Here is a 14,186-nt window from a genome sequence, read left to right on the forward strand (position 1 = left end):
CCTGCGTAGAAGTTATTGCCCTGCTTAGCTTGGTATCATCTGCAAACCTGGTACCTGGTACCTAAAGCAGGACACTTAGTTCTAAATGTTTACAATGGCTCATGGGTTTGTTTTAGAATTAAATTGATGAATGGTCAGACTCATTGGGTGATATCAGTTATCATTATAGTCCAACTTCAGGCCCACCAGGCTTTCCTTATTTGCCATTTCTCCCAATTGGAAGACCCTGCAGTCTGGAAAAAAAAATGAAATCTTTCTTCATACATTTTTTCTAAGTGTCTTCGGTCAAGTGTGATGTCCCAGGTTCTCTTCACCTTCTTCTTCCTTCAGTGGTTTGCAGGTCCTAATTGCTACGAAGTGCAGCACCATGCCAGTACGTGGCACTGGTCTCTGCAGCATTCTCCAGTAAGTCCAGGGAAGAATCTCATGAGTCATGACTTCCTGGGCAAACAGTAAGTGGGTTGAATGAGGCTGGGTATTATTCAACCTGGAAAAGACCTGGCGCTGGATCGGCGGCAAAGTGATATGCAGGGGACAGCACTAGAGAGAGGGTGGGAGTAGCCACTGGAGCTAAAATTTGATAAAAAATGTAGAAAAAAAGAGGACTATTCTGGTATTATGTTTTCTAAAGCTAGCCTTTGTTGATTGAAGGTAAGTAGCTTGGCTGACTCATCATCCACCAACCTTCCTAAAAGACTTCACTGTTCCACACAATTAAAAGTAGGCATCTATACAATAGTATAATAAATATGCCTGTAAGGGGCATGACAGTTGTTTTATTGCGTTTTGGAACCTGTTTTCTGTAAGGCCATTGTTGGACCTTTGTTCCTTCATACTGTTTTTCTGCTTCACTAGCAGGTCATACTGTGAAAAAGTTAGTGATAAGCCGAACTTTTATTCAGGATCTGAAAACATCAATGTGAATGCCACCATACTCTTCCTTGTAGTTGAAGTTACAAATGAGGAACAGCTACGTTGACATGGTAGTTGGGGATTAGGGGCTACCTGCATCTTGCTTGTGTAGGGCAAAGTAAAACGTTCACGTAACTTCTCTTCTCCCCAGCTGTGCAACTTCTCTTCGCTCTACCTTTGATCTTTTCAGCCACATCGAGTGAAAAGAGGAAGCCATCTGTAAGCTCCAACTGTGAGCTTACACAAGGCCAAGAAGTTTCTTCCTGTCCCCATATGACATTACCAGATTTTCAGTGCTGTCACATGGGAGGATGGGGATTGACTTACATGATCCCCCATACCTGGAAGTACCTGGTATGTGAAACACAGGAGGGGGGCAGTTAAAGTGTTACTTAACCCACAACAGTAAAATTAGTCTCTATATCCAGTAAAGCATGCTTGTTATACTTACTGTGGAACCTTAAGGGTTAATTCTCCCCATTGTGTAAAAAAAGCTGTTTGTGCCTACCTTCTCTGATCCTCCCCTTCTTTTACTTTCCCCAATCCATCTGCTGATAGTACAGAGCCTTTGGAATCGGTCTGCACATGCTCAGTTTGGTGTGTATTGCTAAAGAGTTTTTTTTTAGGAGGGTGGATGTGATCAGCACAGGGCCAATCAGCACTGTCCAGACGGAGGGTCAGGGGTCATGTAGCCTCATAGGACAGTCAGAGGAGAATGAAAACTCCTCCTAACAAGCTTTAATCAGTCTTCGGCCAGACACTGATAGAAGTCACAAGACTGCTGTATACTGCTGGTGTGAAAAGGTATTTAGCAGTTTATATTCATGAAAATAATTGCATTTCCATGTTCTGTGTACTGTAGAAGACCAGATATAGTGAATGCAGGCTCCTGCGTTTAGTAATATTTCAAGTGAAAAAAAGCACAGATTCACTTGAAGTTGTATAAGGGCAAGGCTTAATATTAGTCTTCTAAAATACCCTACATTCTTCACTTGACTCCATTATCGCATACAGTTTTACAGACTTCCAATGATCTTTAATTTTGATTCTGAAACTATTTTACAGGTGGATAAATTTTACATTGAGGCTGTGGATCTGGGTACCATTTACAAGATTAAGATCCGACATGATAACAGCATGCTGAACCCAGATTGGTACTTGGAGAGAGTGGAAATCCTGAATGAGGTGACAGAGGAGACGTATATGTTCCTTTGTGAGCGATGGCTTTCCACCAAGAAAGAAGACAAGAAGATCGAGAGGAATTTTTATGAAAAGGTTATTTGATCATACATTGCTAAACTGTACTTATGTAATGCATTTATACTTATATTGAAGTGCCCCGCTCCTCTAGTCTTTATACTTACCTGTTCCCAATGCCGGGATATCAGCTGTGCAGCTTGTCAGTGTCACCAGCTGCTTGTCAAAATTTCCCCAATGGAGAGTTCATATCGGGGAGGAGTACATATTACAAACTCTTCAATGGATTTTTTTCATTCAGGCCACAGGCTGTAGCATTCTAAACAGTGTGGATGGAGAAATTTCCCTTGCTGACTATTGTGTTGTGGCAGCCACCACCTGCACCAGATTGATGGATGATGGGTGAGAGGGTTTCGGCTGGGACATCTATGGCTCATCAGGAACCAGCCAACATTTGCTTCAAATATGGCCAACTTAAAGCTGGCAGGGGGGCTAGAGGCACTGCAACATAAGGGTATGTGCAACATTAGATAACAGTCTTTGAGGGGATCAGCTGGGTACTTAAATTAAATTATTAGTTTGTGTTCCATCTGGGCCTGGCCAACAGGATCCCTTGGTTAGTGGCATTAATCAAATTGCTAATACAATGATTCTCATTGTGAGACAGTGGTCTCCAAATTGTGGCCCGTGGGCCAAATAGCATTTTGTGTGCTATTCCTCCCACTGACACCAATGATGAGCCACTATTCCTTCCACTGACACCAACAATGGATCATAATTCCTTTCACTTTTATAAACGATAGAACACTATCCCTCCCACTGACACCAAAGTTTGGATACCATTCCTCCTACTGATACCAACGACGGGGCGCTATTCCTCTAATACCGGTGATGAGGCATCATACCTCCTCCCAGGGGCGTTGCTAGGGGGTGGCTTATGGGGCTATAGCCCCGAATCTGGGGCCAATAGCCCCAAGTCTCTGCAGGGGTCCCCAATGGGGAGGGGAGGCTCTCTGGGGACCCTAATGTAAGGGGGGCTCTCTGGGAACCCTGATGTAAATGGGGGGCCCTCTGGGTACCCTGATAAAAGGGGGAGGCTCTCTGAGGACTCTGATGTAAGGAAGAGGCTCTCTGGGGACCCTGATGTAAGTGGGCTCTCTGGGGACCCTGATGTAAGTGGGGGGGCTCTCTGGGGATATATATATATATATATATATATATATATATATATATATATATATATATATATATATATATATATATATACACACACACACACACACACACACACACACACACACGTATATTACTGTATATACATGTGTATGCCTGCCCATGCGTATGACTTTCTTTACTACGCTGCTATGGGCTCTAGCCCCAGATCTTTTGTAGACCTAGCAACGCCCCTGCCTCCTCCTTCTGACCACAGACCCTCTGTCATTTTTTACTCTCTCTGACCACCAAGGTTGAGGCATTGTTTACTTCCACTGATGCTGGGGCATTTTTTGCTCTCACTGGCCGCCCTAAAGTCTGAAGGACAGTAAACTGGCCCTTTGTTTATAAAGTTTAAGCCTCAAGGTCATGGGGATCACACCTCCTGTACTCTACCCATTCTGTGTAGGAGAACATGAACACTCAACCCTCTCTACAGCCTCATCAATACCATTGGTCAAAGGAGCTTGCTAGGAGATCCACTCAGCGTTCCTTATTCAAATGCTGAGATTTATTTCTATGACCACAGAGGAATCGCTACTAGTACAAAAGCCAGTCACATATACCTGTAAGGAGGCCCTATCCTCTCTTCGCAGCCAAAATACAGTTGTGTGAAAAAGTATTTGCCTAATTTTTTTATTTTTTTGCATATTTCTCACACTTAAATGATTCAGATCATCAAACAAATTTTAATATTACACAAAGATAACCCCAGTTAATCAAAGATGCAGTTTTTAAATTATTTTTTCATTTATTAAGGGAAAAAAACTGTTCAAACCTGCCTGGCCCTATGTGAAAAAGTAATTGCCCCCTCCCATGCTGAATCATGAGTGAACTGTAATTAACCACAATTTTTTGGAAAGCTGAGTTAAATTTCACTTGCCACACCCAGGCCTGATTACTGCCAGACCTGTTGAATCAAGAAATCACATAAACAGAAGCTGTCTGACAAAGTGAAGCACGCTAACAGATCACAAAAAGCCACACATCATGCCACAATCTAAAATAAATCAAGAACAGATTTGAAACAAAGTAATGTACATGTATCGGTCTAGGAAAGGTTTCAAAGCCATTTCTAAGGCTTTGGAACTCCAGTGAACCACAGGGAGAGCCATTATCCACAAATGGAGGTAACTAGGAACAGTGGTGAACCTTCTCAGGAGTGGCCGGCCTACAAAAATGACTCCAAGAGCATCACGATGACTCATTCAGGAGGTCATAAAAGAACCCAGAACAACATCTAAAGAACTGCAGGCCTCACTTGACTCAGTTAAGATCAATGTTCATGATTCAACAATTAGAAAGAGACTGGGCAAAAATGACATCCATAGGAGAGTTCCAAGGCCAGTGCCACTGCTGATCAAAAAGAACACAAAGGCTCAGCTCACATTTACCAAAAAATATCTTTTTATTATCCCCAAGACTTTGAGACAAATATTCTGTGGACTGATGAAAAATTTAACTTTTGGAAAGGTGTGCGTTCTGTTACATCTTGCATAAAAAGAATACTGCATTTTATAACAAGAACATCATACCAACAGTCAGACATGGTGGTGGTAGCGTGATGGTCTGGGGCTGCTTTGCAGCTTCAGGACCTGGACGACTTACCATAATTGATGGAACCATGAATTCTGAGCTCTACCAGAAAATCCGGCCATCAGTTCGTGACCTCAAGTGCACTTGGGTTATGCAGCAGGATAATGATCCGAAACACAGCAAGGCCTCCAAATGATTCAAACAAAGCAAAATGTAGGGTTTGGAGTGGCCTAGTCAAAGCCCGGACTTAAATCCAATTGAGATTCTGTATCATGACCTTAGACAGTCCGTTCATACTGGAAAACACTCCAATGTGGCTGAATTAAAACAATTCTGCAAAGCAGAGTGGGCCAAAATTGCTCCACAGCAATGGGAAAGACTCATTGCCAGTTATCACAAACGCTTGATTGAAGTTGTTGCCGCCAAGGGTGGCATAACCAGTTATTAGCTTTAGGGGGCAATTACTTTTTCACATAAAGTCAGACAGGTTTGGACAGCTTTTTTGCCTTAATAAATGAAACCATCATTTAAAAACTGAATTTTGTATTTACTCTGGTTATCTTGGTGTAATAATAAAATGAGTTTAATGATCTGAGTTATTTAAGTGTGAGAAATATGCAAAAAAAGAAAAAATCAGAAAGGGGTCAAATACTTTTTTCCCACAACTGTAGCTGCAACAACGTCTGCAGAATTTTATAAAGTAAGGCATAAAGGAGATATTTCCGTAACCTTATTAAATGCACAAAACATTAGGAATATAAAATCTTGATGAGAAGAACTTACTCTCTAAAAGATAAAATTTTTGACACAAGAGCCAAGGGGGATTTGGCAGTGGTAGATGTGTTACTGATAACAATGACTGATGAGAAATGTCAGGAAAAATCAGGTTGAATTACAAAGTTAGAGAAATACATGTTTCTGAAATGGTGGCTTTTGAGGGTGCGCTTAAATACTTGGAGGGTTGGTGAATGCCTGATGGCACGTAGAAGGCAGTGTCAGATAAAAGGGAGCCGCCGGAGAAAAGTCCTGGAGGATTAAAAAAGTTGTGATTTTGGAGGAAGAATAAAAAAACCTGTGAGTTGGTTGAAGGTTCAGACTCTGCATTTGCATGAAAGCTAAATAAAAGTTTTAGGAAGGTTCCAGAATGTGGAGAGCCGTAATGCAGAAATGTTTATGTGTCACTGTCCGCAACAGAACCAACAGTGTTCATGGTTTGAGGTGATTATTGCTGTTATAATGAAACAGATGATATGTATCCTCGGCCCACTGGAGCTCAAACTGTCTTTTTTTTTCAGGATTATGACGGAGAGCGACAAAGCTTGGGCAGCTCATCAAAAAGCTTTTGGGGCTCCGCTTTAAGTCTCAAAAGTCAGGACAACAATGCCAACTTGAAGAATAAAAGCAGTGTAGATGGCTCCATACAAGATGGGCAATGTAAGTTAATTCCTATATATTATTGAATGCCCAATAGAACATCCCCATACACTAAAATAAATATAGCAATGGATATGATTGGTTTATATAGTAAAGGACAGTAAATCTAAAGTATAGGACACTTTTTTCACACACAGAGCTGTGTTGTTCAGGAAAGCTGCAAAGCATGTGTGGGAATTATCCTCTGTAATTAATCAAGCTTTGTTAAAGCCTTTAGGTCCAGTTCACACTGATCTGACTTCCATGCGACTTTAATGAACTGGAATCCATTTTTGATCTGACTTTGAGATGAGTGCGACTTGTCCTTTGACCAATCAAAACAATACCTTTGGGTCTGGTATGGATCTTGAGGGGAAAACCCACGCCAAAATAACAATTAAAAAAAACAACGTGGGGTCCCCACCAAAATCCAAACAGCGTGGGCCCCCCCCCCAAAATCCATACCAGACCCTTTATACAAGCATGTAGCCCGGCAGATCTGGAAAGGGGGGGAGGGACGAACGAGAGCCCCCCCCCTCTTGAACCATACCAGGCCACATGCCCTCAACATGAGGGTTCTGCTTTGTGGCAGGGGGAGCTCTGCTCCCCACCCCAAAGCACCTTGTCCCCATGTTGATGGGGGTAAGGGCCTCATCCCCACAACCCTGTGCTTTAGTTGTGGGGGTCTGCAGGCAGGGGCTTATCGGCATCTGGAAGCCCCCTTTAACAAGGCGGCCCCCAGATCACGGCCCCCCATGTGAATGAGTATGAGGTACATAGTATCCCTACCCATTCACCCTAAAAAAAGTGTAAAAAATACAGGAGGCCCCTCCCCCCTGTCTGGAGTCAACATTGTTAGCACTTAAAGCTTGTTTTTGTTATGCTTGCTCATGTTTAACCAATGTAATGACAGACCTGTGTCGTCTTACTACCTGTTCATTGAACTCCAGTCAGAACAACTGACTTTATGTGACATTTGTACACCATGTTTCTAATATGTAAAATTCAATAAAGAAATATTTGATCTAAAAAAAACTAGAGGCAGTTATTAAGTCCTTTATTATAAATGTATTATAAATTAATAATGTCACCCGTGGTAGCTCCAACATCAATCATGATGACTGCCGCCCTCACCTCCGACCCGATAAATAAAAAATGCTCCTTCCCCAACGAAGGCTCCCACCGTTCTAGCCGCTCTGGTGTCTGACAGTTCTTATATAACTATGAGGCAAGGCCATCAGTTGACGTCACCCAGAGACCCTGTCCCCTTGTGATGTCATGGACCTATCCTGCTCGGGGCAATGATGCCACAAGGGGGCGGGGGTGACATCACCTGATGGCCATGCTCCATAGTTATATAAGAACTGTCAGACACCGGAGCTGCCAGAACAGCAGGAGCCTTAGTCGGGGGAGGAGTGTTTTATTTTTATTATCGGGTTGTCAGTGGCGGCAGACGACATGATTGATGTTGGAGCTACCAAGGGTAACATTATTAATTTATAATAAAGGTCTTGTCAAAAACTACCTCCTGTTTTTTTTGGGGTGAATGGGTAAGGGTACTATATATAGGGGGGGCGGGATCTAGGGGCTTCCAGATGCTGATAAACCCCCTGCCCACAGAGCCCCCCCTGCCCCAAAGCACCCCCCCCATGTTGAGGGTATGTGGGCTGGTATGGTTCAAGAGGGGGGGAATGGGGGCACTCACTCATCCTCCACCTTTCCTGACCTGCCGGGCTGCAAGCTCGGATAAAGGATCTGGTATGGATTTGGGGGGGGGGGGGGCCCACGCCGTTTTTTTTTTTTTTTAATAAATTTTGCATTGCTAACATTGCCCACACCACAAAACACAACAGGAGGGGCTACAGGAGCGGGTACACATCGCATGTCACAAGTCGCATCAGTTAATATGAAGATCCAACTTGGATGCGACTTTCATTATTTTCTACGGGGTGAAATCGCACCCAAGTCGGACCAAAGTAGTGCAGGAACCTTTTCAAAAGTCAGAAGGCTGACAGAGGGAACCATTGATTTTCAAATGTCATGCAACATGTGCTCTCAAAGTCGTAGCGCATGTGAACCGGGCCTTAAAGTACCCATTGTGAACCGGGCCTTAAAGTACCCTTCAACTTCAGTCTGCAAATGTAAAACACAGATCTTAATGAGAGTGTTGTCGCTTTAAACAAGTTGCTAGTGGGCATGGAGCTACTGAGTGACTCAAATGATATAATCCATTTAAGTCGCTTAGTAGCTCCAATGTGGTGTCTTTTCCCACAAATTTTCTTTTGTATTGTTGTGAATATTTGCTGTATGTGGTGACACCCACCCTTTTTTTAGGTTGAGCATTGGGTCCAACCAATAGTTGGGTTCCCACAGCCTTTTTCTCTGTTAATAAGTTGCTAGCAGGCCTCAGTTACAATCAGCACTTCTTTTATGATTTATGATAAACATTCCCAAACTGGACCTGAAGAAGTCTTTAAAGGCTTTAACAAAGCTTCTCAAAGATTGCCAAAAACGTCACCAATGCTTTGCAATAGCTCACTGTACGCACTATTCTCATAGATGCTGAAACGCTTGTAATCTAAGACTTAAAGTAAAATGAAGACAAATTTGGGCAATTGAGTGATTAATCCATCACATTAATGGACCAATAGGGAGACTCGGGGAGGGGTGGGTGGGGGGGAGTGGTGCCAAGTCTAACTTTTGCAAGAAAACTCATATTTAGTTGTCTGCAAATCATTTTGACATGTGGTTTTCACTGAAGACCGCAAAGTCTTTGCACTTTTTCCGCATATGCTCAGTTTAAATTGCCCAAGTTTGTGACAGATTTACTTTGATGTAAATAATTGGGTTATTACTATTTAAAAAAAAACTCACTGAATGTCTAGTAGACAGAGCCTCTCTGATTCAAAACAATAGGTTTTCTGCCCATTCAGCTGATATTCACCTTTGCTGCTCTTCTGCACTGCTCCATTGCTCCACTGGAGCCCTTGATAAATACTGAGTATAGAGGATGGCAGGATGCAGTTGTTTAGGCCTGAGCTACTTGGATGTCCTATTAATTCATGTAATATGGTAAAATGTATGAAAAAAAGAAAAAAATGCAATACAGTATATATATATATATATATATATATATATATATATCTGGAGCTATTCTTTAATAACATTGTGACTCTTGTTCCAGTGATTCCCTATCACATCACCATCACCACAGGCCAGGAGCGTGATGGTGGCACCGAAGCCCGAGCCTACATCATCATTATGGGCCCTCAGAAGATAAGGACAGACAGGCTCTGGCTGGACCTCCCCAAGGGAAAGAAAAGCTTTGCTCCAGGGTCCGTCGAGAAGTTCTCAGTCGTAGGTTTAGATGTGGGAGAGATTAAGAGGATGGAGGTGAGAGATCCTGATTATTATTTATCTTTCCTTCCCTTAACTGTTTCTAAAAAAAGAGCAATGTCTTTGGGCCTAAGGTATACTCTGCCCACAATTTAAAACTAACCCTTGAGATGCACACAGGGTGCACAACCTACCCACTTTGTACTTCACTTATTGAGCCATACATTGCGGTAACACACTAATCTTTTCATCTTTTGATGAACTTGGAACCCCAGCTGATGCCAGAACTCATTCCCTTGTACCTGACCCATCCAAAAAGCCTAAAAAAGGGCAGAAATGTGAGCACTCAAGTGTTTTTACACTATACTCCTAATGGCCCTGAAACTTAAAGTGTGTCTTTGTTTAGAAACAATGCCACTTGATTAAAATATAACAAAGTGATATTTTAGTTACCTGTCTAGTCACCTGTGCTATGGGTCTTAACAATTTTCAAGAGCTGCAGTGCCCAGAGAATCGTCATCATTGGACCCACTTCAGAAAGTTTCAGATTTCTGGTCAGCGATGTGGTTATTTCCAACGCTCCTTGGGGCCATTGGAACCTCAATGTGCCTCCAAAAAAAAAAAAAACAATAATCCGTAGGTTTAAAGGTTTCTCTTTTATATCGCCAGAACAGAGCATGCAAGAATTTGCAGTGCAACTTGCTAAAATTCTTCCAATAAAAGATTGGGGGGGGGTATTTTCTTTACATAGCTGCAGTTTCATGTTTGTTGCACTTCTCTTTACAGCTAGGCCATGATGGGGCTACTCCAGAGAGCTGCTGGCTGGTGGAAGAAATACAACTCAATGTGCCTACCAAAGGGGTCATGTACACCTTTACTTGTAAATGTTGGTTTGCCAAAGACAGAGGAGACGGTCTCAGTACTCGCGTCTTTAATATGTTGGATGCAACCGCCATCACCATTGGCCAAAAGGTACCAAGAAACCACACAAGCTATATTTGCTTTTCTCATTAGCAATTTGTCCATATACTGTATGTTTTATAAGACCTATTTGGTAGTACATCCCTTGGAAAAAATAACTGAAATCAACTGCTTCCTGTAACCATCAATGAGTTTCTTACATCTCTCTACTGGAATTTTGGACCACTCTTCTTTCGCCAACTGTTTTTAGGTCTTTCAGATCTTTCTAACTGCTGTTTTGAGATCTCTCCACAGGTGCTCTATGGCAATGGTGCCCAACCTTTTTGGCATCAGGGACCACTTCTGCTGAATTTTTTCAGGGTCTGGGGGGGGGGGGGGGCGTATGGGGAAGAGGGGTGGTTCACAGAGTCTCATAACCCCTGCACTGCACTGTAAAGGAGCACTGTGATATAAAGGGTCCCACTTTATATAGCAGTGCCCCTTGCAGTTACTGCCCCACCTCCACATCACAGTGCCCCTTGCAGTCATTGCCCCCATCAAAGTCCTCCCTGCAGTCATGGCTCCCCATCACAGTCTTCCCTGCAGTCATGACCCCCCATCACAGTCTTTCCTGCAGTCATGCCCCCATCACATCACAGTCCTCCCTGCAGTCATGGCCCCATCACATCACAGTCTTCCCTGCATTCATGGCTCCCCATCACAATCCTCCCTGTAGTTAGGCTCCCATCACAGTCCTCCCTGCAGTCAGGCTCCCATCAGAGTCCTCCCTGCAGTCATACTCCCATCACAGTCCTCCAGGCAGTCATGCCCCCATCACATCACAGTCCTCCCTGCAGTCATGCTCTCCCACATCACAGTCCTCCCTGCAGTCATGCACCCAACCCCCCCTCCCCCCTCCAATCACAGTCTTCCCTGCACAGTGCCCATTTTAATCTCTGCCTCCCCTGCGGCCTATGTAGTCTCTCATGGCTCAGCAGGAGGTGAGCCCTGTCACAGACCGCAGGATAGTTAGCAGCCTGTGTGAATTCTGTCATGTCTCCCGACCAGCCGCCGATGTCAGCCTATTAGCAAGGCAGGGGCGAGAGCAGCTGCAGATCCTGCCAAACCAACAGTAAGAGGCACGGTCATACCTCTTCAGGTCCTGCAAGGTACGTTGGAGAAGAGGTGTATAATTCTCAGAATAGAGCAAAGACGAGTCAGAAGGAATTCTGATACTGAGATATTTAAAGCAGTAGTAAACTGCACCAAAAAAAAAAAAAAATGGACTCCCAGGCAGTTTAAGTCATAATGTGCTAGTATTCAGCGCATTGAAGCACATTATGACAAACTTACCTGAAAACAAACCCCTCCAGTGGCGCATTGTCACGGGTCATGGCACTTCCATCTTCACCCAGTCTTCCTTCTGGGTTTGTGGGCTTCGGCCGTATGAATGGCCGAGCCACGATTACGTTACTTCTGTGCAAGCGCACAGGAGCCACAGCACAGAGTTCTGAAGAATCATCATGGGTATGCCGTTACTTCAGAGTGCATGCACCGGTGACATCACAAGCTGCTGCTAAAGTAAATATCTCCTAAACGGTGCACGTTTAGGGGACTTTTACTGTACCAATAGGTAAGCCTTATTATAGGCATACATAGATAGTTAAAAATAAACCTATTACTACCACTCTCAGAGAGGCAGAACAAAATTTAAAGAAGATGTTGTCCCTATTACAGTGCACCGCAGAGGAGGGCAAATAAACGTTCAGAATTTTAGATTTGGTGGTATTAACTTTAAAATTGCTAAATTCACTGTGGCATTAAAATTACTGCAAAATAGAAGGCAGGGTTATATGCAGGTTGGTGACATATAACAGCAAATCATCTGCTAGTTTCACCTCTTGCGTGCCAATAGGAACCCCTGTGATAGAGGGATTATTACCTAAGGCAGCGGCCAAATGCTCCATGACCAAGAAATAAAGAAGCAGGGATAAAGGACTCCTTTGTTGGGTAACATTAGCGATTGAGAATCCAGAGGATAGAGCGCCATTTATTCTACGATTTGGTATAAGGAGCTATTATCCGCTGTTGCATCACGGGGCCCATACCAAGTTGGGACAACGTTTGGGTCAGAAACAGCCAACTCACCCTGTATAACGGCATAGACAGGCAAACAGGGAGACCAGCAGACTGAGCATTGCCCATTATCAGTAGATTTTTCAGGGTATTGTTTCGGGCCTCCTGTCCTTGCACAAATCCAACTTGGTCAGTATGTATCAGGTCGGATAGGAGAGGCTTGAGGCGTGAGACAATCATTTTGGCATATATTTTTATGTCCACACCAATTAAGGAGATAGGATGATATCTGGAGCAAAGATGCAAGTCTTTGTCCGGTTTGGGGAGCAAAGAGATATATGCCTTGAGAGTTTGAGCAGGAAAGGAGATGTCCACAGATATAGAGTTGAAAACTTGCAGTAAGAAAGGGGCTAAAACATCCCTGAAGGTCTTGTAAAACTTCGGGGAAAAGCCATTTGGGACAGGACATTTAGGGGCAGGCGTAGCTGTAATAGCAGCAAGGAGCTCCTCCTTGGAGCAAGGGCTGTCCAACATGTCCCTAATGTTGGCGTCCATTGTCAGTAAGGCAGTATCCTGGATATAGTTGTCTGCTGTTATAGTAGTCTGCAAATGAAGAGGAAGGAACTTTTGAACTAGAAGGAGAAAATAGTACAAAGCTGAGAAACAGTTTCAAAAGGTCTCATGCAGCCGAGAACGAATCAAGGTCCAGTCACCTGAAGGGGTTCTAATACTAGGTATAAAAGTCTGAGAAGAATGAGGGTGGAGTGAATGAGCCAACAGTCGACTGCATTTGTCCCCGAAATGGTATCTACTAAAGGCCAAGCAACGCATTCTGAGCGTTCCTTCTGGAGTCTTGTACCATCCGTGCCACCTAGTGGACATAATGTGGTATTCTCCCCATTCACACATTCGACTTGCAGAGCATATTACCTGAGAACATTAGATTTTTCCGTATTTGCAAAAAAATGTATATATATGCAAGGAATACTGTAAGTGAATTTATTCTAATACAGAAGTGTTGCCTTTTGAATCTTCTAGGTTCTCCATGAAGTCACAGTGGTCACTGGTGATGTTCCCAATGGAGGTACCGATGCCAATATTTACATGATATGTTACGGGGCCAGTGGGAGCACCGATGACATGCTGTTGCCAAAATGTGGAGACAGGTATATGACTTAACTTAATTTCAACAAAGCTGCTAAATCCCAGAAGATAACAAATATATAATTGGAGGTGGTGGGTGACCAAAATGTGTCTGGGTTCATCTGTATGTAGGTTGTAAAACCCAGAAAATAATTGAATTGACTTTCTCTAACAGGCCATGGTCCAGCATATATTGTGCCTATTTTATGGAAGCTGGGCTTCCTAGCACTATCCTGGCATGTTTATCTCCTTGCTGGATTGGTATAATATAGCAATACCTCTCAGCATGTGACTGTTGAAGCAGCTGCAGGTTGAAAAGCTACAAAGAAATCGAGAAGACTATTGGGAAGGGGGATTTTGTCCTTGTTATTTGTCTGCTGATGTATCAGAAGGATATACTTGTGACTTTTCCTGGCTCAACACCACACCCAGGCTATTGTAGTGCATGGGCAGTGCCAGAC

General features: G+C 43.4%; 1 protein-coding gene across 2 annotated transcripts in view; it reads left to right on the plus strand.

Annotated features, from left to right (window-relative positions):
- LOXHD1 (lipoxygenase homology PLAT domains 1) overlaps positions 1-14,186 on the plus strand; it is a 359,211-nt gene that overhangs the window by 299,485 nt on the left and 45,540 nt on the right. For both annotated transcript variants that reach the window (XM_073619032.1, XM_073619042.1), the window contains exons 36-40: positions 1,978-2,187; positions 6,153-6,291; positions 9,455-9,663; positions 10,393-10,578; positions 13,621-13,748. In XM_073619032.1, the coding sequence (XP_073475133.1) occupies positions 1,978-2,187; positions 6,153-6,291; positions 9,455-9,663; positions 10,393-10,578; positions 13,621-13,748 (872 nt within the window). The remainder of the gene's footprint in view (positions 1-1,977; positions 2,188-6,152; positions 6,292-9,454; positions 9,664-10,392; positions 10,579-13,620; positions 13,749-14,186) is intronic.

The sequence above is a fragment of the Aquarana catesbeiana genome, linkage group LG01 (assembly GCF_042186555.1).
Source record: "Aquarana catesbeiana isolate 2022-GZ linkage group LG01, ASM4218655v1, whole genome shotgun sequence".
Lineage (NCBI taxonomy): Eukaryota > Metazoa > Chordata > Amphibia > Anura > Ranidae > Aquarana > Aquarana catesbeiana.